We start from the raw sequence: 26,833 nt of genomic DNA on the forward strand, positions 1-26,833 counted from the left end.
GTCTGTCTTAGATTTATTTATCTGTTTGAAAGTCAGAGTTACATAGAAAGAGGAGAGGCAGAGAGAGAGAGAGAGGTCCTCCATCTGATCGCCCATTCCCCAAGCAGCCACAATGGCCGGACCAGGAACCTCCTCTAGATCTCCCACGTGGGTTCAGGGGCCCAAGACCCAGGCCATCCTGCACTGCTCTCCCAGGCCACAGCAGAGAGCCGGACAGGAAGTGGAGCAGGGGGACTCCAACCTGCGCCCACATGGGATGCCGGCACCTCAGGCCAGGGCGTTAACCGGCTGCACCACAGCACTGGCCCCCATCCTCTGTCTATTTCATAAAGACTCGTGTTTCTTCTAGATTTAGTCCATTATTGACTGCTTTTTTTTTTTTTTTTTTTTTTAAGATTTTATTTATGGGGGCTGCACTGTGGCATAGCAGGTGAAGCCACTACTTGCAGTGCCGGCATCCCATATGGGTGCCGGTTCTGGTCCTGGCTGCTGTATTTCTGATCTAGCTCTCTGCTATGGCCTGGGAAAGCAGTAGAAGATGGCCCAAGCACTTGGACCCCTGCACCCGCGTGGGAGACCCGGCAGAAGCTCCTGGCTTCTGATTTCAGATCAGCACAGCTCTGGCTGTTGTGACCGATTGGGGAGTGAAACAGCAAATGGAAGACCTCTCTCTCTCTCTGCCTCTCCTTCTCTGTGTAACCCTGACTTTCAAATAAATAAATAGATCTTTAAAAGAAAAATATTTTATTTATTTATTTACTTGAGAGGTACAGTTACAGACAGTGAGAGGGAGAGACAGAGAGAAGGGTCTTCCATCTGCTGGTTCACTCCCCTAATGGCCGCAACAGCCGTAGCTGATCTGATCTGATCTGAAGCCAGGAGCCAGGAACTTCTTCCAGGTCTCCCATGTGGGTGCAAGGGCCCAAGCGCTTGGGCCATCTTCTACTGCTTTCCTAGGCTGCAGCAGAGAGCTTGTCGGAAAAGGGACACCTGGGAGTAGAACTGGTGCCCATATGGGATGCTGGCACCACAGGCAGAGGATTTTAACCTCCTGAACCACTAGGCCGCTCCCCCCCCCTTTTTTTTTTGAAAGACATAGATAGAGGGAGAGAGAGAGAGAGAGATAGAGGGAGAGGGAGGAGGGAGGGAAGGAGAGCACGAGAGCGAGCTCTCATCCCACTGATTCACTTCCCAAATGAGCACAACAACCAACAAGTCTGGGCCAAGGCTGGAGCCAGGAGCCAGGAACACAGTCCATGTCTCCAGGTGGTAGGTAGGACCCTAATTAGTTGAGCCATCATTGCTGCCACCCAGAGTCTGCATTAACAGGAAGCTGGAGCTGGCACCACGGCTCACTAGGCTAATCCTCCCAGGCACCGGCACCCTGGGTTCTAGTCCCGGTTGGGACTCCGGATTCTGTCCCGGTTGCTCCTCTTCCAGTCCAGCTCTCTGCTGTGGCTCGGGAGTACAGTGGAGGATGGCCCAAGTGCTTGGGCCCCTGCACCATCATGGGAGACCAGGAGGAAGCACCTGGCTCCTGGCTTCGGATCGGCACAGCGCACCAGCCGTAGCAGCCATTGTGGGGTGATCCAACAGAAAGAAGACCTTTCTGTTTCTCTCTCTCTCTCTCTCTCTCTCTCTGCCTGTGTGTGTGTGGGGGGGGGGCGGGGACAGGAATCTGAAGTCAGGAGCCTTAGACAGGAATTAAACCCACGCACTCTGATATGAGCGGTGGGCATCTTAATCATTAGACTAAACACTCACTGCTCTTGCCTGCTTTTATTCATAAGCTTTTTCCTCTGATAAGTTAGGAATCTTTCATTCTAACCTAGGGGTTTCAGTTTGTTAGTTTTTATTATTCAACATCTAAGTAAAGATGTTTGTCAAATCTACTGTAACCCAAATTGCACTTAGCTTCTTCCTTCCTCTCATATTGCTTATCTCATTTGTGTCATTTTCATTCAACCATCACTTCAACACAAAACCTAGGAGTTACCGATTCCTCCAGTGCCTTCCCACCCATGACCAATCTGTCACTAAACTCTACAATTTTACTTACAAATATTTCTTGATTCTGTCCACTCTTCCCTATGCCTGCTGCCAACACTGTAGCGTAACTCGCATTCTTAGCCCTCTGTCTTCATTCTGGTTTTCTAGATCTTCCACTACAGTCACTTCAGTGATCTATCTGAATGGTATCACTGTACCTTAACCCCTACAGTCTACCCAGGGTAGACAATGGTCTACCATTGCTATTTATAGTTCCTACTTGCATTCATTCATGGTGCATCATTTCATGAAGTACTTGCATAGTTTTGGTTTGGACCACATCCTGTGTAGGGCCATGTCCATGGTACTTATTTTGCCTGTGTTCAGGACTGTTCAGCACTGTTGCTGGGGAATTTTTCAATTTGCTTCTTTCAGTTGCCTTAGGAGCATTTTTTTGTTTTGTTTTAGAATTACTTTTTAGGTGGCGGGCGCCGCGGCTCAATAGGCTAATCCTCCGCCTGCAGCGCCGGCACACCGGGTTCTAGTCCCAGTCGGGGCGCTGGATTCTGTCCCGGTTGCCCCTCTTCCAGTCCAGCTCTCTGCTGTGGCTCAGGAGTTCAGTGGAGGATGGCCCAAGACCTTGGGCTCTGCACCCGCTTGGGAGACCAGGGGAAGCACCTGGCTCCTGGCTTCAGATCAGTGCGGTGCGCTGGCCGCAGCGGCCATTTGGGGGTGAACCAACGGAAAAGGAAGACCTTTCTCTCTATCTCTCTCTCTCACTGTCCACTCTGCCTGTCAAAATAAAATAAAATAAAAAATAGAATTAGTTTTTAGGCTACTTTCTTTTTTATTTATTTTCAAAAGATTTATTTATTGGAATGAGTGATAGAAAAGGGGAGAGAGAGAGGGGAAGATGAGAGAGAGAGAAAGAGGAGGGAGGGAAAGAGAAAAGGAAGGAAGGAAGGAAGAAGAGAGACAGGAATCTTCCTGTTTCACTGTTTCACTCCCCAAATGGCCACAACAGCTGGGGCTGGTCTTGGATGAAGCCAGGAGCCTGGAACTCCATCCAAGTCTCCCACGTAGCTGACAGGGACCCAGGTACTTTAGCCATCTTCCACTGCTTCTGCAAGCACATTGGCAGAGAGCTGGATTGAAAGCAGAGCAGCCAGGACTCAGACCAGAGCTTTGATACGGGATGCAGGAATTGCAGGTGGCAGCTTAGCTCCCTTAGCCACAGCGTCGGCCCTAAGCTTGCTTTCCTGACTTGATTGTTCCCCACTAAGGAGATGGTATAAATTCAAATCCCATACCCACCTGTGAGCAGGATTTCGCTAACAGGTTCTTGGAGAGTACAGATTTATTCCAAGTTCAGGATGAGACAGGCAACCTTCCTTATCATCTTCCTATGCCAATAGGTAGATTCTTCCCCACAACCATTTCCTTTCACTGATGATGCAGCTTGTCAAGCATCCTGGTTTGAAGCAGGTCCTCTACTTCAATTCCTTATGCTGCAAGGATCTAAGACATCAGCATTTTAGCAATAAAACCCAAGCTTTCCTGTGACCCACAAACCTATAGGATAGTCCCAGCGATAGCTGTGCTTGTTGCTTTAGTTTTCAGTCCTCTTTTCACTTTTAGGCCTTGGGTATTGCTCTTATTTTCTTGGGAGCTCTACTGCAAATTTTCAGTGGTATTTATTGTAATTTTATCAGCATTTCCAGGGAGGTTCCCTCTTCAGCCCAGATTATTTAATCCACTATATTCTCATTCAGGGTTGAGATTTTGTATAGTTCTAACCCTTTTCAAGTATATCATTATTTTAAATTATTTTCATTTTATTTGGAAGGCAGATAGAGAACAAAAAACTGTTGTTCACTCCCCCAGATGCCCTCAAGAGCTGGGGCTGGGCCAGGCCAAAACTAGGGACCGGTAATTCTATCAGATCATCCATGTGAGTGACAGGGACCCCAGTACTTGAGTCATTACTCGCTGCCTCCCAAGGTGCACATTAATAGGGAGCTGGAATCAGGAGCAGAGCTAGGAATTGAACCCAGGCTCTCTGATATGGTATGCAGGTGTTCTGAGCAGCATCTTAATCACTGTGCCAAACACCTGCCCTAAGTCTATAATTTTTATTTGCTGGTTTTGAAGAATCTGAGTGCGATTTAAAGTCTAGCCATGAGGAGTATCAATGACTGAAGGAAGCAGACTGACTTCAGGGTTAACCCCATAGCCCTTTAGGATTGTACATCCACCTTGGTACCCCTTCCCAAGTAATCAGGGTCCTTGGTTCTTTAACAAGTGAAAATTTTCATGTAGTGTCTTCTCCCCTCCTCATGGATTTTTTTTTTTTTCTGCCTAGAAACTAGAGCTCCTAGGATTTGTAAAAGGACTGTACTTCCCTGTAGCCAGCAGAAAATGAAGGAGCACTGCTGAAATCTGAAGCTTGGTTACTTGACAGTTTCCAGGCAAGATAAGCTGCTGTTTCTCCCCCCAGCTGTCTTTAGGAAAAGGCCAAAATTAGGGATTGTTGTTACTTAGTAGGGCCCATACATGATGAATGTAAAGCCATCAAAATATTATGAAACTGAGAAGTCAAATCACCTTTAAAATCAAAATATGGGCAACCTTAATCACCTGAGCCACTGAAAAGGACCAACTGTATTTTGTTACCAATTTGATGTATTTTTTTCTTTTTAAGTTTTCTTTACAGTGTTGTGAAATGAATACATATTTTTGCCTAGTGTTTGTTTTAATGATATTGTAAACTCTTTGAAATTTGTGGTAGATACATAATGTTTTATTTAAATAGAAAACTTCACTGAATTATTTTCCCATGTTGTATATAAATTTAATTCAAATTTCTTCAAAATTTCTCTTTCCCTGCTTCCTCTTTGTCTTCTTGCTTCTTCTCTTACAAAGCTACAGTGAATATCTTAATGCATTCAAAATACTTTTTTCCTAAATGCTTTTAGGATAAATTTCTAGAAATAGAATTGCCAAGTCAAACTGTTTCCATATTTTTAAGACTTTTGATAGGTAGTGCCAAGTTGCTTACCAAAAGCACTGTACAGCCCAATATCCTGCCAACAATTTTAACATCATCTGAAGCAGAACTCTTTCATTATCAGTGGACCGTTGGACAGGGGTGTGGGTCTAATGCTTTCTTTGTGTTCCCCTGCAGGATATGGTACCTGTCATAGTTGATTACTGTCTTCTGCTGCAACGAAAGTGAGTATGCATTGCCTGTCAGACTCAATTATGGTGAACCCAGGAAGTCTCTTGTTTGTGTATCATGTACTGCTTATCAACTCTGTGAATTTGACAGGATAAGCTTTTTGAAAAAAATCAGTTTAGAGAAACTTGATTCTGTAACATTTTTAGTACATTTATCTAATCAAATGAACTTCCCCAAAACAGTTGCCATAGGTGTACTCATCTCATCCATGTGTTAGTGTGGCAGGATAGCAGAGGTACAGAGCAATACTGTTCATAGTCCTTGTCTATACTCCTGCAGATCAGTGGTCTTTCTACTTCCTACTTATTGAATTCTTTATTTAGTGGAAGATTAAGCCTGTGATTATAAAGTAAATTGTAAGTATGTCATTACAAAAATGAGAAGAAAAAAAGAAGGAAGGAAGAGGGAGGGTGGTGGGAAGTATCATTATGTGCTTAAAATTATTTATATGAAATACATGAACTCTGTTCTTGTTTTATAATTAAATAAAATAGAAGCTGTGTGATTTGTGTTCAGTACAGATGAGAGGTCTTTAAGAAGCTCATGGAGATGTACATTATAAAAAACCTGCATGAGTTTCAAAATTTTTGCATCAAAATTATCTTTCAGTTCTCTTTTCTATGAACTGTTCCCTCATATACTCTTCATTTTAATTTTGTGTATATGCTTTTTCATGAACCATCTCTGAAACACATTATGTCATACCCCTCATAAAGGACTATATTCATTGCACTAATCCAGTATTGATCATTTTAGAGTTTTTTTTGTTTGTTTAAAATAAGTCAGTGTAAATAAACTCTTGATTATGCTTTGTTGGTAGCATTTTATGTAGTAACTATATAAATTAACCAGCATGTGCTAATTCACAATTTTTCATACTTACAATGATAGCCAGACATTGTGCTAAGCCCTTTATGCTTAATTTATATAATTTTATAGAAGCATCTGATTTTTATAGCAATGAGGTATTATTTTCTTCATTTTATATAGGATATTCCAGGGGCAGAAAGTTATTGACTTGCCATAAGTCACTCCCACAGCTTTTGTGGGGGGTGGCAAAAGTGGGATTCATATATAGGAGTCTTTTTTTTTTTAAAGATTTGTTTTATTTATTTGAAAGAGTTACAGTGAGAGGTAGAGGTCTTCCATCCGCTGGTTCACTCCCCAGATGGCCGCAACTGCCGGAGCTGAGCCGATCCGAAGTAGAAGAGGAGCAGCCAGGAATAGAACCTGTGCCCATAAGGGATGCTAGTGCTTCAGGCCAGGGCTTTAACCAGCTGTGCCACAGTGCTGCCCCCCCCTCACCCCCTCCCCACCCTGGAGTCTAGCTTCTGTGTTCTGTCTTGCCCAGACATTTGTACCGCTTTCTAAGTGATAGAGAATGATGGAAGGGCCTAATTCAGATACTACTTAAACTGTACAACACTTTCTGGACTCACGAATATATGTTCCAGTAGCCTGATTCATAAAAGATTAGGTCATCCTTTGGAAGTATCAGTGAAGGTTATCAAAGAGGGCAGTTAGTTGCTATGCCAGGCTCTTGATAAAAGTCATAGGTGGCTATGGCGCCTGCTTCCTTGAGGCTCAGCTTTCTTCCAGTGTTTTAGCTGTAGTGAAATACATTGTGTGCACAGTAGGGATGTTGTAATATAAAGCATTACTTTCTATTACACATTGTTTTCTTCATGGGGGCATAAGGGAGAATTTTCTTTCAGGTGTTACCTTTGCATCTTCTGAATAGCCATGTACCTGTAGCTGCTGGACAGGGGATTGTGTAGCTAATTATTGTTTACTAGGAAGCAAAGCACCATGAAACATGGACTAACCCTGCCCTGTCTTTTCCTAGTTTTCTCTTTAGCCCACATTCACACTCATTTCCTCATTGTTTATCTTGTATTTTTCTCTTTTTAAAAAAATTCTTTTTATTTATTAGTTTATTAATTTTCATCTACCTGAAAAGCAGAACCACAAATAGCGGGGAGGGAGGAAGATTGAGAGATCTTCCATCCACTGGTTTACTCCCTAAATGCCTGCAACAATTAGAGCCAGGAACTCCTCTCGGTTTCCCACGAGGGTGGCAGGAATACAAGTACTTGGGTCATTTTCTGCTGCCTCCCAAGTGCGTTAGTAGGAAGCTGGATCACTCAGAGGAGCCAGGACTTTACCCAGCATTCCAGTATGGTATCTGGGCATTTCATTCAGTGGCTTAATCCACTTCCCTACAATGCCCACTCATATCTTGTATTTTTTTAAGCATCTTTAATAGCTTATGGATCAGTTATATATTTTTATTTTATTTAATCTTCATAATTACATTGTAAGAGAGTAATGTTATCCTTATTTCCTGATGAAGAAATGGAGGTGTAGAGTATCTTAATACCAATAAGTACTGGCATCAACTGAAGTCTTCAGGTTGACATATTTATAAATGAGAGGAAGTGAAGTACCTAAGAGACAAAATTTAGAGTAAGAAGGCATATGTTTATAAAATGGATTATTTCTACCTATAGTTGTACCTGGTACAAATTGACTATTCAATACCTGATGGCTGAATTAGTGAAATAATTCTGCCACCCTTTTTGCAGGGTGACTTGTGATCATTATCTTGAAATTTTTTTTTTTTTTTAAGATTTGTGTATTTATTTTGAAGAGTTATAGAGAGAAAGAGAGAGAGAGAAAGAGAGAGATCTTCCATCCACTAGTTCACTCCTCAGATGGCCACAACAGGCACAACAGGGCCAGGACAAAGTCAGAAGCCAGAAGTTTTATCGGTGTCTCCCATATGGGTGGCAGGGGCTCAAACACTTAGGCCGTCTTCTGCTGCTTTTCCTGGGCCATTATCAGGGAGCTGGATTGGAAACTGGCCGCAAGGACATGAACCTGAACTCACATGGGATGCTGTGTATTGCAGGCAATGGCTTTACCCATTGTGCCTCAACACTGGCACCTATCTTGAATTCTTAAATACTCTCACAAAACCATAAGAGTCAAAAGGCCCTAACAGTCATAAAATGAAGATCAAAGGCATGCACTTTTTTCCTGGACCATAGTACAAATCAGTGGCTTCTTCTCTCAGTTCTGTTTCCAAAGGCTGAAGACTGAATTGTGCTAGATCCTGCTTCTGCTTGGGAGAAGTCCAGAATGCGTATCCTTTCTTCCTGTCCCTCCTAATCTGTTTACTTCTCTTACTCTGTTTCAGTAAGGACAGAGGGACAGGATAGAATTCCCAGCAGAACAAGGACATTGTGTCTGTAAACAAGAAATTGGGCCAGGTGTTCCCTCCCTTTCTAGATTCGTGTTCCTTGATTGCTTGCTTCTCACCATACTGGCATTTGTTGTTCATCAGAGTGTTAGGATCCTAAATATGGGCCTGAGCTTAGGGAGAAATGGATAGAATAAACCATTGGATCGATGTTGATTGTTTGTGTCTAAGCCACCTTTTAGTTCTCTTCCATTTCAAACATGCAGTGATTAAAAATTTATTAGATCTAAAAATTCTAGTTAAATAGACCAGTGTAATTACTCTTAGGTGGTAGAGTTTTTACACTTTTTTTCCTAGAGTTACCACGGATTATGAGGTTAAAAACATTCAATTCCTTAGGCTACAATGAAGCCAAGGATTGTCAAATGTATGAAGCTTCTTTTTAGTATGGTATGTTTCTCCTTCAACCAGACACTCCCTTTGTATCATCTTCTCTGTCATTTGGTTCCATTTGTGTGTAGAGTCTTCTACATTCCTTGGTTTGCAGAGTGTGTTATATTAACATTGCCTTAGGTATTCAGATTGTGCAAACTGCAAATACAGTCTTACAGAAAACATGAGGTAGTACTTGGCCTATTTCTGATAACTTCTTCCACTTCTAGAAGCATCACCTACTCAGTCCTGGCTGCTAGGAACCTCTTACATATTTATATCTTTTAATTGGCTACATTGTTTTTATTGTCATATATTATTCTGTTTCTTCAGTGAATCAAATTATATATGTAATACATACCCTGAAGTTAATTTTACCTCAATATCACAACAGTTACTACACTGTAATCATTGTTACATCATAGCATAATTCATAGAACCTCACATTTAGCAATACTATTAATTTTTTAAAAAGATTTTACTTATTTTGAGAGTAGGGTTACTGACAATGAGAGTGAGAAATAGAGAGAAAGGTCTTCCTTCCATTGGTTCACTCTCCAAATGGCCGCAATGGCTGGAGCTGCGCAGATCTGAAGCCAAGAGCTAGGTCCTTCTTCCTAGTCTCCCACATGGGTGTAGGGGCCCAAGGACTTGGGTCATTTTCTACTGCTTTTCCAGGCCACAGCAGAGAGCTGTATTGGAAGAGGAGCAGCCAGGACTAGAACCAATGCCCATATGGGATACTGGTGCCGCAGATGGAGGATTAACTTGTGCCATGGTGCTGGCCTCAGCAGTAATATTAATGAACTAGTGTAAGTTCATGGAAAATAGAATTAAAAGTATTTATTTTGATTGCAAGAAATCTTTAAATTTATGCATATTTTCCTTTTTTAAAGATTTATTTATTTTATTTGAAGAGAGTGAGAGGGAGAGGCAGATATCTTCAGTCTGCTGGTTTACTTCCCAAATGCCTGCAACAGCTGGGGCTGGCCAGGCTAAAGCCAGCAGCCAGAAATGCAATTCAGATCTCCCATTAGGTAGCAGGGACCTAAGTGCTTAAACCATTTTCTGCTGCCTTCCCAGGTGCATTAGCAGAAAGCTGGATCAGAAGAGAAATAGCTAGGACTTGTTCGATCTGGGATGCAGGCATCCCAAGCAGTGGCTTAACCTGCTGTGCCACAACACTTACCCCAGATTTTTTTGCACCAAAATAAATTGATCATTTAATCCCATTTTTCATGAGCTTTTTTAAAGTGCCCTTGTATATTGCAAAAAACTTTTTACTATGGCAGGCACGAAATTTTTCTTCTCTGTAGAGCATACTTATTAATGTGTTATAGACATCTTTTTTTTAGTTAAATTTTGGCTTTAGAGTGTTTTCATAATTTACTTAGAATCAGATATTATAGGAATTCTGTTTTTGATGATTTATATTTTACTTTTATAATTTGTTCTCTTTCACAATTTTGGTTCAGTTTGGTTGTATATCTTTTTTCTAGTCTTAGATAAAAGGTGAAATCCCTAATCTGAAAATCTGAAATCCAAAATCCGATTTTTTTAAAAGATTTATTTATCTATTGAAAGAATTATATATATAGAGAGAGAGAACCTGCTGGTTCACTCCCCATATGGCTGCAACGGCACGGGCTGGGCCAAGCTGAAGCCAGGAGCTTCTTCCAGGTCTCCTACCTGGGTAACAGGGGCCTAAGCACTTGGGCTGTTCTCCTGCTTTCCCAGGTGCATTAGCAGGGAAAATATGGTATAAAAATATGGTATAAATTTACCTTTCAGGCTGTATGTAGAAAGTCTGTATGAAACACAAATGAGTTTTGTATTTAGACTTGGGTTCTGTTCCCAAAATATCTCATTCTGTATATGCAAATATTACAAAATCTAAAAATTTCAAAATTCTTCTGGTATTATTTTGGATACCAGATGTTCAACTTGTATCTGATTCTATGGAAGCCATAATGCCAGTTTTATTTTGAAAGTAGATCCAGGGTTTATGTGAACTATAATCATAGTTTGGAATATTGTTTTAAAATATATGCTTATATTATTATTATTTATAAATTATTTCTCTATAAAGCAGTTATAAAACAAAGCAAAACTGATACTCTCTGTAGATAATACCACCTTAAGTTTATATCACTGTAAGCAATATCTAAAACTGTTAAGATGCCGTCTTTCAGATTACCTGAGTCATATATGAATTTCAACTAAAAATATTTCTAGTTAATAGAAAATGAGCCTGAAGTCATCTTTTGATATCCAGGGTATATTTTCCATTGTGTTGTTCAACATCAGAATTGTTATTTGAAAAGCAGAAAGGTCAGTTACAAAGAATGTGCAAGAATGGGATGTTTTGGTTAACCATTCTCTCCGTAACTACAAAGCTAGGAGGGAAAGGTACTGTGTGTTTTTAAGCTTTATAACAGCTATATTAAGATATAATTAAATTCCGGCCGGCACTGCGGCTCACTAGGCTAATCCTCCGCCTTGCAGCGCCGGCACACCAGGTTCTAGTCCCGGTCAGGGCGCCGGATTCTGTCCCGGTTGCCCCTCTTCCAGGCCAGCTCTCTGCTGTGGCCAGGGAGTGCAGTGGAGGATGGCCCAAGTGCTTGGGCCCTGCACCCCATGGGAGACCAGGATAAGTACCTGGCTCCTGCCATTGGATCAGCGCGGTGCGCCGGCCGCAGCGCGCTGGCTGCGGCGGCCGTTGGAGGGTGAACCAACGGCAAAGGAAGACCTTTCTCTCTGTCTCTCTCTCTCACTGTCCACTCTGCCTGTCAAAAAAAAAAAAAAAAAGATATAATTAAATTCTATAAACTTCACCCATCCCAATGTATGGTTCAGTAGTTTTAGTGCATTCAGAGTTTAACAACCATCACCACAGTTAAGTCAGACCTTTTGAAAGGAATTCTTTACAAACTGTGATACTTGCAACAGAAACCACAACATTTTGAAAATAATTTCCTAAAGTTATTTGAGTTTTGCTTTTACCTTTATAAGTAAGAAGACTAGCCCAAATAGACTTTGGATTTACTAAATCCCGTTTAGGCTTATTGGGAATGTGGTTATTTGGCCCTGGTTATGTATTTAGCATAGATGAGCCAGTTAACTCCTTCAAACATTCTCTGAATTTCTGTTTCTATTATAATGAAAGCAACCCTGTACATTAAAAAAAGAAGTTGATATTGTACAAAATGAAGTTAGCCGTTTTTCTATATTTGAAGTTATAAATGATAAACTCCAAAACTACCTTTAGTGAAAGTATTAATATAAGGTGACATTTTTTGGAAAGATCTCTCTGCTGTCCCTCTGTTGTTGATGGATTTTCAGTTGCACCAGCCATAGCATAGGAGGTCTAAGCTGGAAATGGTAAACAGTGCCGCAGCCTTCCTAGGAAAGGACATCAGCACCCGAAGAGTAATGCCTGAAGATAGAGGGAAACACGTGAGAGCTAAGAACGTAGCTTTTGGTGTGTGCTTTCCTTTCTACCCCCGCTCCTGCTGCTGTGATAAATATTCTCCCAGAATGATGAGAATACATGTTAGAATTTTGTTTTATTTTTTCTTTGAAGGGAGAGATGCAGATAAGAGGCGCTGAGCTTTATTTTTCTTGCTGCTTTATTATAGTCTCACACTGATTAAGAGAGAAATGGATCATTTTGCTATTCATCTTACAACATAGCCTGCTGCTTTTTGTCGTAAGGCTACCTTCTTTGTCATTTTTTGTGCTCTGTTTACTGAATTTTGAACTCTCTTTAATTCTCCTCCCCAAGACTTGGTACTAAAAATGTATTACTGTTTCCCTTAGCATGTTGTTTTTCTCGACACATTACTGAGTAGAAGGGTTAGCCAATGTGACATTTTCCTTGAATTCAGTAGAGTTGTTTTGCTACTCTTACTTTTTCTCTCTTGCAATAAAAGTTAATCTCAGTGTCTTTTGCTTGGCTAGTAATTGATAATCACAAAAATGTGATGAACTATTGATTAAAATGAAACCAGCATGAAAAATACTATAATCAATGCCATGTGCAGTAGAGGAGGAAAATGATATAAAAATTACCATTGTGCATTTGAAAAGAAATGGATATAGATTTCCCCCAGGCTACTGCAAATGCTGTTTGTTGGGAAGTGGCAGATGCTTCCAGTGCAGTTGTAGGTAGGCTGATCACCACCTGTCGCTTCCAGACTTCCCCTGAGGCCCAAGCCCAGCCCATTCCTTTCCAGAGCTTCCTTCACCTTTTTGTGGCACTTGTCATGAAAAAAAAAAAACAAAAACAAAAAACAACAACAACAACAAAAAACTATCTGTGGATAAACAAGCCACTGCCGCTTTCCACAGTTGACATGCTACACACATAAGAAAATTAAATATTTAGGGGAAAAGAAATCCTAACAGGTAATAGAATTAGCAGTTTTTGTATTTTTAAAAAATGGAATGAAAGAATAAATGAATTATACAAGGCAGTGTAAGTTACAGATGGAAAAGTGGAAAAGATCCAGTTTTGCCAGTCACCAAAGAACAAAAACAATAATGTTATTTAATTTTGCATTTATTACATTGTCAGGGGAAAAAAATCCCTCATGGTTATCTGGTCAAATTGGTATGATTGGGGCCTGTGCTGTGGCACAGTGGGTTAAAGCCCTGGCCTGCAACACCGGCTTCCCATATGCGCACTGGGGTCCCGGCTGCTCCACTTTTGATCCAGCTCTCTGCTGTGGCCTGGGAAAGCAGTGGAGGATGGCATAAGTCCTTGGGTCCCTGCACCCACGTAGGAGACCCGGAGGAGGCTTCTGGCTCCTGGCTTTGGATCAGCTCTGCTCTGGCCATTGTGGTCATTTGGGGAGTGAACCAACGGAATGGAAGACTTCTCTCTCTCTCTCTCTCTCTCTCTGGCTCTACTTCTCTCTGTAACTCTGTCTTTCAAATAAATAAAGTAATTCTTTAAAAAAAAAGAAACTGGTATGCTTATCACTGCTGGTGGTAGTGTCTGTTGGTGCTGTGATGCAGATATTGCAGGGTATAGAAGCGTAGTGAGACAAAATGTTTTGTTTTTAAAGGTTTATTTTATGTATTTGGAAGGCAGAGTTACAGAGAAAGGGGGAAGGGTGGGAGAGAGAGATCTTCCATCTGCTGGTTCACTCTCCAAATGATCACAATGGCTGAGACTGGGCCAGGCCAAAGCCAGGAGCCAGGAGCTTCTTCCAGATCTCTCACATGGGTTGCAGGGGCCTGAGGACCTAGGCCATCCTCTCTGCATTCCCAGGCACATTAGCAGGGAGCTGAATGGGAAGTAGAACAGCTGGGACTCAGAACCAGCACTTATATAGGATGCTGGCACCACAGGTGGCGGCTTAACTCTCTGTGCCACAATGTAAACCCCCAACAAAATGTTTAATAGGTAGTAATTTACAGTAATGTTTATCATATAATGTTGCATGAAAACAGAATTTAGAATTATGCCTGTGTTGATTATGACTTAAATTTTATGGACCATTTACAGAAATGTGAAATAAAACAGTTGCTTAGAGTGGTAGTGTTTATAGTAATTTTTTTTTTTTTTTTAATTTGCTTCTTGGGGGCTGGTGCTGTGGCTTAGCTGGTAAAGCTGCTGCCTGCGGCGCTGGTATCCCATATAGCTGCCAGTTCAAGTTCTGGCCTGCTGCACCTCTGACCCAGCTCCCTTCTAATGTACCTGGGAAAGCAGTAGAAGATGGCCCAACTGCTTGGGCCTCTGCACCCATGTGGGAAACCCAGAGGAAGCTCCTGGCTCCTAACTTCAGTCTGGCCTAGCCCTGGCCATTGCAGCCATTTGGGGAATGAACCAGCAGATGGAAGACTTCTCTCTGCCTCTGTTTCTCTCTGTCTGTAAATGCCTCTTAAATAAACAAATTTTTAAAAATTCTTTCTGCAATAAAAGTGCTTCTAGGGATGTATTTTAAATATTGAGCTTTTTTCTTTCTTTTCCCGTCAGTACTCATTGTTCCTGCTTAGCACTATTACTTTCAGGAAGCAGTTCGCCACAGAGACTGAGCACAGGATTTAGACCAGAAAGCTGGGTTCCAATTCTGACCCTGTTACTTGTTAGTAGATGAGCCTTGCAGCAAATAAGCTAATGTTTTCAACTTTCTTGTTTGTAAATGAAGTATTGAGGTGACTAACTGAGGGAATATAATACTAAAAAGGTTTCTGATGTAGAATGTCCTATGCAAATATTGTTATTGTTTTAAATTAAGCTCATGCATTAATTGAAACAGGGAGAAATGTGAGATAACCTTAGCATATTAAATGTAATGGATGTTTGGAATGTTCCTAAAAGCATTTTTCCCCTTTCTGTTTTAGGGATCTTTTATTTGGCCAGATGTATGACAAATTAAGTGAGAATTCAGTGGCCAAAGGAGTGTTTTTGGAGTGTCTTGAGCCATATATTTTGAGTGATAAATTGGTGGGGATCACACCCCAGGTAATGAAAGACTTGCTTGTTCATTTCCAAGATAAAAAGTTAATGGAAAATGTGGAAGCGCTCATTGTACACATGGATGTTACCAGCCTAGACATTCAGCAGGTGAGTGCATAGACAGTTTGCTCATTTACAGAAGAAACATCATTCCTTTATTGATTGTATTTACCCACCTGATCAGGCCTCCCTGTCTTCTAAAAACCCCACTTACATATTAAACACTTTTTATGAGAAGTCTGATAAACTTCCACTTGTCTATGTAGTTCTTAGGACCATACTTATGTGCTTTCAAGCCAAAGATTATGTGTTCTATATCTTTGACACCTCCTAAAGTTCTTAGCATAGGCCTAAAAATTTATCAATTGATTGATTAGTTAGAAACCCAGAGCTACAGAGACAGAAGCAGTGAGAGAGAGAGAGAAAGAGAGAGGTCTTCCATTCACTGGTTCACTCCCCAAATGGCCTCAATGGCTGGAGTTGGGCCATTCTGAAGCCAGGAGCCTGGAGCTTCTTCCAGGTCTCCCATACAAATGCAGGGGCCCAAGCACTTGGACTATGTTCCACTGCTTTCCCAGGGCATAACAGAGAGCTGGAGCAGCCAGGACTTGAACTGGCACCCATATGCGATACCAGCACTGCAGGCAGAGGCTTTACCTGCTGTGCCAAAGCACTGTCTAGGGCTAACATTTAGTAGTTGCTCGGTAGATACTTATTGACTGATTCTTCTTCATTGGTTTGTTTGTTCACTCACAGAGTTCATCCATCAGGTATATTTCAACTATGGGTGCTCTCACAGGAATGACAGAATATTTATATCTTTAAGAGTATGATGCCGGTTTTTAAAGATATTTATTTTGAAAGAAAGAATTAAAGAGAGAGAGGGAGAAACAGAGAGAGAGAGAAAGAGAAAGAGAGATCTTCCACCTGCTGGTTCACTCCCAACATGGCCTCCATGGCCACTGCTGGGCCAGGCTGAAGTCAGGAGCTGAGAGCTTCATCCAAGTCTCCCACATGGGTGGCAGGTGACTAGACACATGAGCCATCTTTCCATTGGTTTTGCCAGGCCATTAACAGGGAGGTGGATCAGAAGTGGAATAGCTGGGACGTGAACCAATACCCATAAAGGATGCTGGCATGGTAGGCAGCAGCTTTTCCCACTGTGCCACAACATTTGGCCCATGATGCCATTTTTAAAAGAGCTACTATGTTAACTCATTAAGTCCTAAGTTTTCAATTCTGTGTTTCAGTGATATAGTATTTATTTCAAAGTTAACAAAGCAGTATATATATTACTCAATTTATTAAGTCTTTATAGATGTCCTGTATATAGGACAGTAGTTTATAATGGGTTAAGGTCAGACTTGAGTTTTGAAATTCAGATTCTTAGCATGAGTAGCTTGCCTGTTATTTGAAAATAGTACTTTTTCAGTGTATCTGAGGTCTTCAGATATACTTAATTGAGAATCAGTTTCTATTCTGCCATAAGACATTTTACAGTTTAATTCTTTTTTTTTAAGATTTATTTATTTATTTGAAAGAGAGAGGGAGAGGGAGTGAAGGAGGGAGAAAGGGAGAGAGGTAGGTCTTCCATCTGCTGCTTTACTCCCCAAATGGCCTCAATGTCCAGAGCTGAACTGATCTGAAGCCAGGAGCTTCTTCTGGGTCTCCCATGCAGGTGCAGCAGCCCAAGCATTTGGGCCATCTTCTACTGCTTTCCCAGGCCATAGTAGAGAGTTGGTTGGAAGAGGAGCAGCCAAGATTTGAACCAGTACACAGATGGGATGCCAGCACTGCAGGTGGCAGCTTTACCTGCTACGTTACACCACTGGCCCCTACAGTTTAATTCTTTAATTTCACATTAGTCTTAATAATGAGACCGGCGCCGTGGCTCACTAGGCTAATCCTCCGCCTAGCGTCGCCGGCACACCAGGTTCTAGTCCCGGTCGGGGCGCCGGATTCTGTCCCGGTTGCCCCTCTTCCAGGCCAGCTCTCTGCTGTGGCCAGGGAGTGTAGTGGAGGAGGCGCCGGATTCTGTCCCGGTTGCCCCTCTTACAGGCTAGCTCTCTGCTGTGGCCAGGGAGTGCAGTGGAGGATGGCCCAAGTGCTTGGGCCCTGCACCCCATGGGAGACCAGGATAAGCACCTGGCTCCTGCCATCGGATCAGCTCGGTGCGCCGGCTGCAGTGCGCCAGCCGCGGCGGCCATTGGAGAGTGAACCAACAGCAAAGGAAGACCTTTCTCTCTGTCTCTCTCTCTCACTGTCCACCCTGCCTGTCAAAAAAAAAAAAAAAAAAAAAAAAAAGAAAGAAAGAAATAATAGAAATAATGAGTATGTTACTCCTGAAAGGCTGATAGATCCTCTTGATCTAAACTTAGAAAGACCAAAACTTTTTTGTTGTTGTTTTACAGTGCACAAAATTGCATAGAAATGAAGGGTTAGGAAAAAATGATTATTGTTTTTCTTTTGGGAAGCTCTTAATAAATGGCTATGAGTTTGCAAAGTAAAACAAGATCCCATTTTTTTCAGGCTTTCCTTTTTTTTTTTTTTTTTTGACAGAGTGGACAGTGAGAGACACAGAGAGAAAGGTCTTCCTTTGCCATTGGTTCACCCTCCAATGGCCGCCGTGGCTGGCGCGTTGCGCTGATCTGAAGGCAGGAGCCAGGTACTTATCCTGGTCTCCCATGGGGTGCAAAGCCCAAGTACTTGGGCCATCCTCCACTGCACTCCCAGGCCACAGCAGAGAGCTGGCCTGGAAGAGGGGCAACCGGGACAGAATCTGGTGCCCCGACTGGGACTAGAACCTGGTGTGCCAGCGCCACTAGGCAGAGGATTAGCCTATTGAGCCGCGGCGCCGGCTTCAAGTGATATTTTTCAACTCTTATTTTACTTACTCTTTCAGCACTGTTTGTTCATTGCTTCCAGAAGCATTTGTTAAGTGCCAGGCTCTGGGTGTGCTTCAGTGACTGATGAACGAGGCTTATCCTCTCATAAAGCTTAAAGTTTAGCAGTAAAGTTTGACAGTAAATGGATAAACAAATAAACCGTAAATAAAATTTTTAGTGTAAAGAAGTATTTTGCCCAAACCAAACAAGGTAATATGGTAGGAGGCCATTATGTTGACTAAGTATGGAAAGCATCTGTGAGGAAGGAAAGTGAGCCTTGGAGCCTGAATAACAAAGAGAATTAGTAAGGCAAAGATCTTGGAAGGGAAGATTGTATGGGTAAAAGCAATAGTATACCTGAAAAAAGGATTATACCTTCAGTGTTCAAGTAACAGCAAAGAAGCAGGCAGATCTGGAGCTTAATGAAAGAAGTAAACCAAGGGTTTCCATTTTATAATAAATGCTATGAAAAATGATTAGAAAGTTTTCAGCAAGAAGGCTTTGGTTTGCTTTATCAGTAACCCAGTGAGGAAAGGGAACCTGATCCTGTCCAGAAGTACTAGCAGTGAGATAGAATTAGCCTGGTTTTGGATGAAGGGGAGTAGAATTGATTTGCTGATAAATTGGATGTGATGAGTGTTACAAAGAGAGACTTGAAGGATAATGCCTAGTTTTTTACTTGAGAAGCAGGCTGGATAGTGATTCCTGTAAGAAGATTGGATGACGAGGGCAAGTCTAAGCTTGAGCAACAAAATGAAGAGTTCTGTTTTGCTATTTCATTTTGAGGTAGCCGTAGACATTCAGGTGAAGATATCAAGGAAATGGTTGGTATATGGATCAGAGGGAAGTTGTAAATGTGTTAGTCATTAGTGAAGAGATACATACTGATGGCAATAACAGAGAAAGAGAGAGAACAAGGAGGCAGGTTCTAGAGCCTGCCTTCTTCCAGGAAGACTCCTGGAGTCTCCTCATTTCCATTTTTGCTCTTACCTCTTTGCCTACTCTTTGTTCTCCTTAGCATATCTCTACTTCAGCTCCCTTATCACTCTGTAGCTATCATAGGAACAGAGGTAGAATACTCTGTACTCTAAGTCATATCTATTCCTGTTCTTAAATATCTCCTCAAATTGATCTCTCTCCATCCTTAAACACTTCGAGTCCCTTCATTTTTACTGTTTCTGCCCGCAGAATCCCTGGTTTATGCTTCTGCCTTTGGCTTACATGCATGTATCCTTTAGCTCCAGCTTAGTGCTTGCTCCCTCAGGGATGATTTTTTTGAATACTCCAGGCTGAGTCAGGTTCCTTTATAATGCTTACCACATTTGTAAATAATGAGCTATTTGTGTAATTGGATATCTCCCTCCCTTCCCCCCTTAACTCATATACTATTGTGTGCCTTACCCTGCTTTTGGTGAGTGTCCAAGATGAATGTAAATTCTGTAAGAGCAGGGAGTAGGTCTGGATTTGTCTTATTCATTACTTGATCCTCTGGCCTAGGAGAGAGCCTGATTATGGATGTTCAGTAAATATTTGCAGAACTGTTGACAAAAGTAAAGCGAAAATGGTAAAGGGGATGATAAAGAAAAAACAGTTAAGACACTGGAGGATGTCAGAAGTAACTATTGTACTGTATGTAGTGCTATTAGAAGTAATATTGAACTCAAACAGCTCTTATCCTGGCATTGTGTTGAAACACTGCAGTTCCAGGTTTTTTTTATTAGTGAAGGAATAAGAAAAAGATAAGAATTCGAGATCTTTTTCAATTCTTAAAGCTCCAGGGAAAATCATTGCTGAGATGTACTGAACAGTGTGGATCGAACAACTTTTCCTTTTTATAGGTGGTTCTCATGTGTTGGGAAAATCGCCTGTATGATGCTATGATCTATGTCTACAACAGAGGCATGAACGAATTTATTAGTCCAATGGAGGTAAGCTAGTTCCTCACTCAGACATGTGTTTAATTTTATCTGTTAACTTTTCCCCAATCTCTTTTTGCTTTGAACAGTTTTTGTCTTCATCCAATCTTCTTTAATCTCTTCTAGATTTATTAGTTGTGTACCCTTTTTAACTCTGGACTTTTAACTAGTCATTAATTTTATACTTTCTGCCACTGCTTTCCTTTTTATGTGCCTAAGTAGCTATTTAAATCTCAGGGAACAATAGATAAAAGTAATGCTTGTCTGTGAGACTTTAAGTTTTTTTTCTCCTAAGAATACTATAGTAACTTTGACAAAGGGCATAAGAAATTTATTTTATATAAAATACAGGGCCTCTTCAGGGCTGGGAGAAAGAGGCAAAACCTGGAGGGAAGGCCTACGGCCACCAGTGAGTTAACGAACTTGAACTCCTGCCGCCCTGGGATGCCTCTGTTTTCTGCCTCAGCACTGTGCACAGGCACCTTGACTTCAGACATTACAGTGCTCTGCTATGAGGATGACATCAGCAGAGGGGAACAGCGTGAATTCCCACCTCAGCAAAGCCCCATTTTCCTGAACTCTTGCCTTGAATCTAACAGGAGCTCTAATCCCACAACAAATTCTTTCCAAAGCCTTCCTATGGAGCTGTGTTAGTGGTTCCCCTGTGATGTGCATAATCTCTTGCTCCAATGAGACACAAACCACACTTTTCCAGCTACAGTGAGTTCCTGGGGGTCTTTGGCTGGAAGGCATAGACAGAAGTGGAGATGGAACAAGATTCAGCTGAAGTCTGCGCTACCTTGGACTAGGACCCTGGCATCAATAATAGTCAGTCTCTCTACCTCCCTCTCTCTCTCTTTTAAAGATTCATTGAATTATTTATTTATTTGAAAGCCAGAGTTACAGAGAGAGAGAGTGAAGGAGAGACAGATCTTCCATCCACTGGTTTGGAAGTGGAGGAGCTGGGACTCGAACCAGTGCTAATAGGGGATGCTGGTGTTGTAGGCAGCAGTTTAACCTGCTGTGCCACAAAGCCAGCCACTTCTATTGATCAGTTTCTACAATGAGTGTGTGCCCCTTCTCCTCAGGTTTAGACTCTGATAGTATGTATGTCAAGTCAGAATTGTTTGGCCTTGATCACCTTATAGCTGCCTTCTCATCTGCATGCAAAAATTATTCTCTGTGCTGCCCTAACCCACAGTCAGGAAGATTTAAGGCGGTTTCTCATTTCCTTCAAAACAGATTTTTTTTAAAGATTTATTTATTTATTTGAAAGAGATGCACAGAGAGGAGAGGCAGAGAGACAGAGAGATTTCTATCTGCTGGTTCACTCCCCAGTTGGCCACAACGGCCGGAACTGTGCTGATCTGAAGCCAGGAGCCAGGAGCTTCTTCTGGGTTTCCCACTCGGGTGCAGGGGCCCAAGGACTTGGGCCATCTTCTGCTGCTTTCCCAGGCCACAGCAGAGAGCTGGATCAGAAGTGGAGCAGCCAGGTCTTGAACCAGTGTCCATATGGGATGCTGGCACTTCAGGCCAGATCGTTAACCCACTGCGCCACAGCACCAGCCCCCAAAACAGATTTTAATTTGAAGCATCCTATGTTGCTGCTGTATTGTAATTTTTTTTGGAAATATTTGTTTTACATTTTTTTTTCCTCCCCTCAATCTGGGTTTGGTTTTTCTTTTTCTTCAATCTGTTTTTTTTTTTTTTTCCTCACAATCTAGGTACATTTATGCAAGTACTTAAACATATCAAGAGGAGCTTTGGGTTATTGAGGTTGTCCTGTGTATGTTCAGAGTAGTCTTTGAGTTTAATGGTTTTCAGCAGGAGCTTGGTGTGTTATTAAATGGTCATTTGTAGACTTAAGCAGTGGGAGGTGAGGTGTATCCTGTGATTCCTCCTTTATAATTCTCTGTGTTTAAGGAAATCACTTTTTAATGTAACATTTAGCTGTTTTAATACTTAAAAGAGATCTGAATTAAGAAGAGATATCTTGTCCTTTGAAATGTTCTAGATTTTCCAGAATGAAAGACAGTGTCATCACATTTGAGATGACTACCATAGCTTCTGAAACCTTTCCTTAATTTTAAAAACAGTGCCTTATGTTGGGAAGAAAAACTTTTCCTTTTGCAACTTAGGTCCCAGTGTTGGGGGTAAGCTAGGGGAGATGGGGACTGCAAGTTAAACAGTCCTGTGTAGGTTGACTGGAGATTCATTATGAATAGCTGAACAGTCAGAGATGAAGGTGGGGGCAGGGTTAGTTCTGTTGGGCTTTATGATGCTAACCAGCAGGTGAATGTGTACTTGCTAAGGGTCTTCCAAATAGGAACCTGCCTCGTGGGAACCTCCCTTTGAGGGAGGGCCATGGGAGCTGTATTTTGGGAAGTTTCTGCTTATTGTTTCTTTCTGTGGCTGCTGATTATTTAAATATTTTCAGTTTAAAGTAATCACTTTGGTAAGATGACACTCCCTTCATTTGCTTACTGTCTTTTAAAGAATAAAGTTATTTTAAGAATCTAGGGATATATTTTATTAAAAACTGTATGTTCAACATAGACTTTCATGTAATTGGTATTTATTAAATGGTTTCTTTCTGTGAGGAATATGACAATTGTTTCTTAGTGATGGTTATAAACAATTCATATATACCTTAGCCTTTATGTTTAGTCTCAACAGCAAACAACTGGTTCCATCAGAGAAGTGTTATTAATAGCATACAAAGTTTGATTATGTTTTTAAAAATATCTCTTGAAAATATGGTGATTGTTTTCCTTTTAATTTTAATGCAGAAACTTTTCAAAGTAATTGCTCCTCCTCTGAATGCAGGAAAAACACTTACAGGTATTAATTTTCTAAACTTTAATGTTTCCTGTCTTTTGTATTTTAAGATATAACAAATATTATGAAATTTACGGGTGCTTATGTGTACAGTGTGAATTTTGGTAATCATATGTAATCACTTAACCACCACCATGATCAAATGACTGAAAGACTACTTTCTCATGCTAAAATGTTTTCTCCTGCCCTTTTGTACTTGATCCTTTCCCCATAATCCCACCTCAAGGAAATTACTGATTTACTTTGTTACTACATTTTATGTAAATGGAGTTATACAACATCTAATCTTTGGTGTTCACTTAGCATAATGTTTTTGAGATTCATCATGTTGCATTTATTAATGTTTTGCTGCCTTTCCCTTCTGAATGATTTTGCATTGGTTAAATATCCTATATTGTATTCATTTACCAGTTGATGGACATTTGAGTTACTTCCAGTTTGGCAGTATTAGGAATAATGCAATTAAACATTTTTTTAAATTGTGAGAATATTATAGATTAACATGCAGTTGTAGGAAATGATACATATATGCTATATGTTCTTTACCCAATGTCTTCAATGAAAACATCTTAGAAAAATAAGTTCAATACAACTGGATATCCCATTGAGAAAGTCAAGATACAGAATAACTTCATCACCATAAGTACCCATCATGTTGATTTACCCCCATTTCTGATCTCTAGCTATAACCAGTTTCCGTGGACATTTGTGTTCATTTTTCTTGGGCAGATATCTAGGATTGGAAGACCAGACTATGTGGTAGATCTGTGTTTTGATCTATAAAGTATTGCTGTATGCACTTTCAGAAATGATTGTGCCATTTTGCATTTCTATCAGCAATGTATGCAAGTTCTAGTGGCTCCACATCCTTGCAAGTATTTGATACTGTCAGTCTTTTAAAATATTTTTGTAAACTTTAGCCATTCTAATGGGTATATAATTGTATCTTGTTGAGTTTTTTTTTTTTTTTTTTTTGGACAGGCAGAGTTAGACAGTGAGAGAGATTGACAGACAGAGAGACAGAGAGAGAAAGGTTTTCCTTCCGTTGGTTCACCCCCCAAATGGCTGCTATGGCTGGTGTGCTGCGCCGATCTGAAGCCAGGAGCCAGGTGCTTCCTCCTGGTCTCCCATGCGGGTGCAGGGCCCAAGAAATTGGGCCATCCTCCACTGCCTTCCCAGGCCACAGCAGAGAGCTGGACTGGAAGAGGAGCAACCAGGACAGAATCCGGCACCCCAACGGGGACTAGAACCCGGGTGCCGGCGCCACAGGTGGAGGATTATCCTAGTGAGCTGCGGCGCCAGCCATCCTTGTACTCTTTTTGGAAGAGATTGTCTTGTCGCTATTGAATTACCCAGTGTCATCATCATCTTTTTTTTTTTTTTTTTTAAGATTTATTTTATTTTGTTTGAAAGGCAGAGTTAGAGAGAGTGGGGAGAGACAGAGAGAGAGGTCTTCCATACGCTGGTTCACTCCCCAAATGGTTTCAACAGCCAGGGCTGGGCCACACTGAAGCTGGTAACCAGGAGCTTCTTCTAGGTCTCCTGGGTGCAGGGGCCCAAGCACTTGGGCTATCTTCCTCTGCTTTCTCAATCCATTAGCAGGGAGCTGGATTGGAAGCAGAGCAGCCAGGATACAAATTGGTGCCCACATGACATGCCGGCACTGCATATGTTGGCTTAACCCCCTGCACTACAGCAACAGCCCCTACCTAATGTCTTTGTCAAAAGTCAGTTAACTATTAACTATGGGTCTATTTCTGGATTCTCTATTCTGTTTATACTGCCAATAATATAATGTCTTGGTTATTGTGTAACTTTATAGCAAGCCTTAAAATCAGGTACCTGTAGTCCTCCAACTTTTTTGGTTTATCTGTTTTCAAAATTGGTTTATATAGTCTAGGCCCTTTGCCTTTCCATATAAACATTAAAATCAGCTCATCAGTTTCTTTTAAAATGCTTGTTAGAAGTTTAAGATTGCGTTGACTCCAGATTAATTTTGGAGGAATCACTATCTTAACAAAGTTGAGACTTCTACCCTATGACTTGGATGTTTCTCTATTTATTTTGGTCTCAAAATAAATATGCTTTCCTAATACCTGAAAAAAAAAGCAGCTGAGATTTTAATGATTGCCTTGAATCTATAGGTCAACTCAAGGGGGATTTCTGTCTTAACATTACTACATTACTAAGTTGTCCAATCCATGAACACCAAATAGCTTTCCATGCACTCAGGTCTTCTTTAATTCCTTCAAGAATATTTTTCAGTTTTCAATGTATAAGTCATATATTTCATTTGTTAAATCTATTCCTAAATATTTTATTTATTTTGATGCTATTATAAATGACATTTTACCCTTCATTTTATTTATTTTTCCTTCTCATTGTAAGTGTATAGAAAAAAATTTATTTTTGCATGTTGATTTTTTTTAAATTTTAAGCTAAATAGAACAGATATCCTGTTTTCCATAGGTATAATTTTAAAATGTTAACCATACCTCCCTTCCTCTCCCTCTCCCTTCCTTAGTCCCCCTCCTTCTTTCCTTTCTTTTTTTATTCCTTTAATTTTTGCAAAGACATAACTTCAGTCCCCTCCATAATCACAGGCTTAATTCTCCACTAATGATAATATTCAACAAATAAAAAGTAGGAAGGCCATAGCTCCACAGGAGTGTAAATAAGGGCTAAAGTCAACATTCATATCACAAGATATCCATTTCATTCCTGTACATTTTTTGTATTCTGTATCAACTGCTACATATCAGAGAAAACATATGATTTTTGTCTTTTTGAGCCTGGTACTGGTACAGAATTAGACAAGTAGACTGATGGAACAGACTAGAAAACCCAGAAATTAATCTACACATCTTCAACCAACTTATCTTCAACAAGAAACTTATATCAATCCCTGGAGAAAGGACACTGTTCTCACAAATGGTGCTGGGAAAACTGGATCTATGCATGCGGAATAAGACCCTCCTTACACTTTATACAAAGATCAACTCTAAATGGATCAGGATCTAAATTTACAATCTGATACCATCAAATTACTAGAGGAAAACATCAAGGAGACTGAAAGACATTGGTATAGGCAAAGATTTCTTGAAAAAGACCCTAGAAGCACAGACAGTTAAATAAAAAATAGACAAATGGAATTAAATCGAGCTAAGAAGCTTCTGCACTGCGAGGGAAACACTCTACAAAGTGAAGAGGCAACCAACAGAATGGGAGAAAATATTTGCAAACTGGCAGCTAATAAAGGATTAGTATCCAGGATCTATTAAGAATTCCATATGGTCTCTCTGATCTGTAGTAACTAATAGAATACCTAAAATACAATCTGTAGGAGCAAAACTGACACTTTAAGATTCATTGATTTTGAACAGCTTTTGCCTTAACTGTCAAAAAACAATATTTTTTTCTTTCTTTTTTCTTCATACTAATTGGTGAACTCTCTACTTAGTCTAGAGTTAATTCTATGTGTATAAAAATATCTGAAAATTTATCTCTATCAAAATAAGAATGGGAGAGGAAGAGGGAGAAGAAAGAGTAGGAGTATGGGTCAGAGGGAGGCCTATGCTTTTCTTTGCTGGAAGTTTTGAAAGTACTGCTTACTTAGTCTGTTTTGTGCAAGAACAACTGAGGCTGGATAGGTTCTAAGGAACAGAAACTTACTTCTCACCGTTCTGGAGGCTGAGCGGTCCAAAATCAAGTGCTGGCATCTGGTGTCTTTTCTTACTTTGTTCTCACATGGGTGGCGGCAGGGGGTGGGAGTGTGGACAGATATCACATCCCCACTTGATAGAAAAATAAAAGAGGGCAAACCCACTCCACAATGCCCTTTTTATAATGGAATTAATCCGTGTGTTA

General features: G+C 40.9%; 1 protein-coding gene across 4 annotated transcripts in view; it reads left to right on the forward strand.

Annotated features, from left to right (window-relative positions):
* Nucleotides 1-26,833, forward strand: part of VPS8 (VPS8 subunit of CORVET complex) — a 274,119-nt gene that overhangs the window by 92,094 nt on the left and 155,192 nt on the right. For all 4 annotated transcript variants that reach the window (XM_008266588.5, XM_089332060.1, XM_089332059.1 and 1 more), the window contains 4 exons: nt 5,174-5,220; nt 15,213-15,435; nt 20,051-20,140; nt 22,918-22,969. In XM_008266588.5, the coding sequence (XP_008264810.1) occupies nt 5,174-5,220; nt 15,213-15,435; nt 20,051-20,140; nt 22,918-22,969 (412 nt within the window). The remainder of the gene's footprint in view (nt 1-5,173; nt 5,221-15,212; nt 15,436-20,050; nt 20,141-22,917; nt 22,970-26,833) is intronic.

Source organism: Oryctolagus cuniculus, chromosome 4, assembly GCF_051225735.1.
Source record: "Oryctolagus cuniculus isolate XC-2025 breed Fujian yellow rabbit chromosome 4, ASM5122573v1, whole genome shotgun sequence".
Lineage (NCBI taxonomy): Eukaryota > Metazoa > Chordata > Mammalia > Lagomorpha > Leporidae > Oryctolagus > Oryctolagus cuniculus.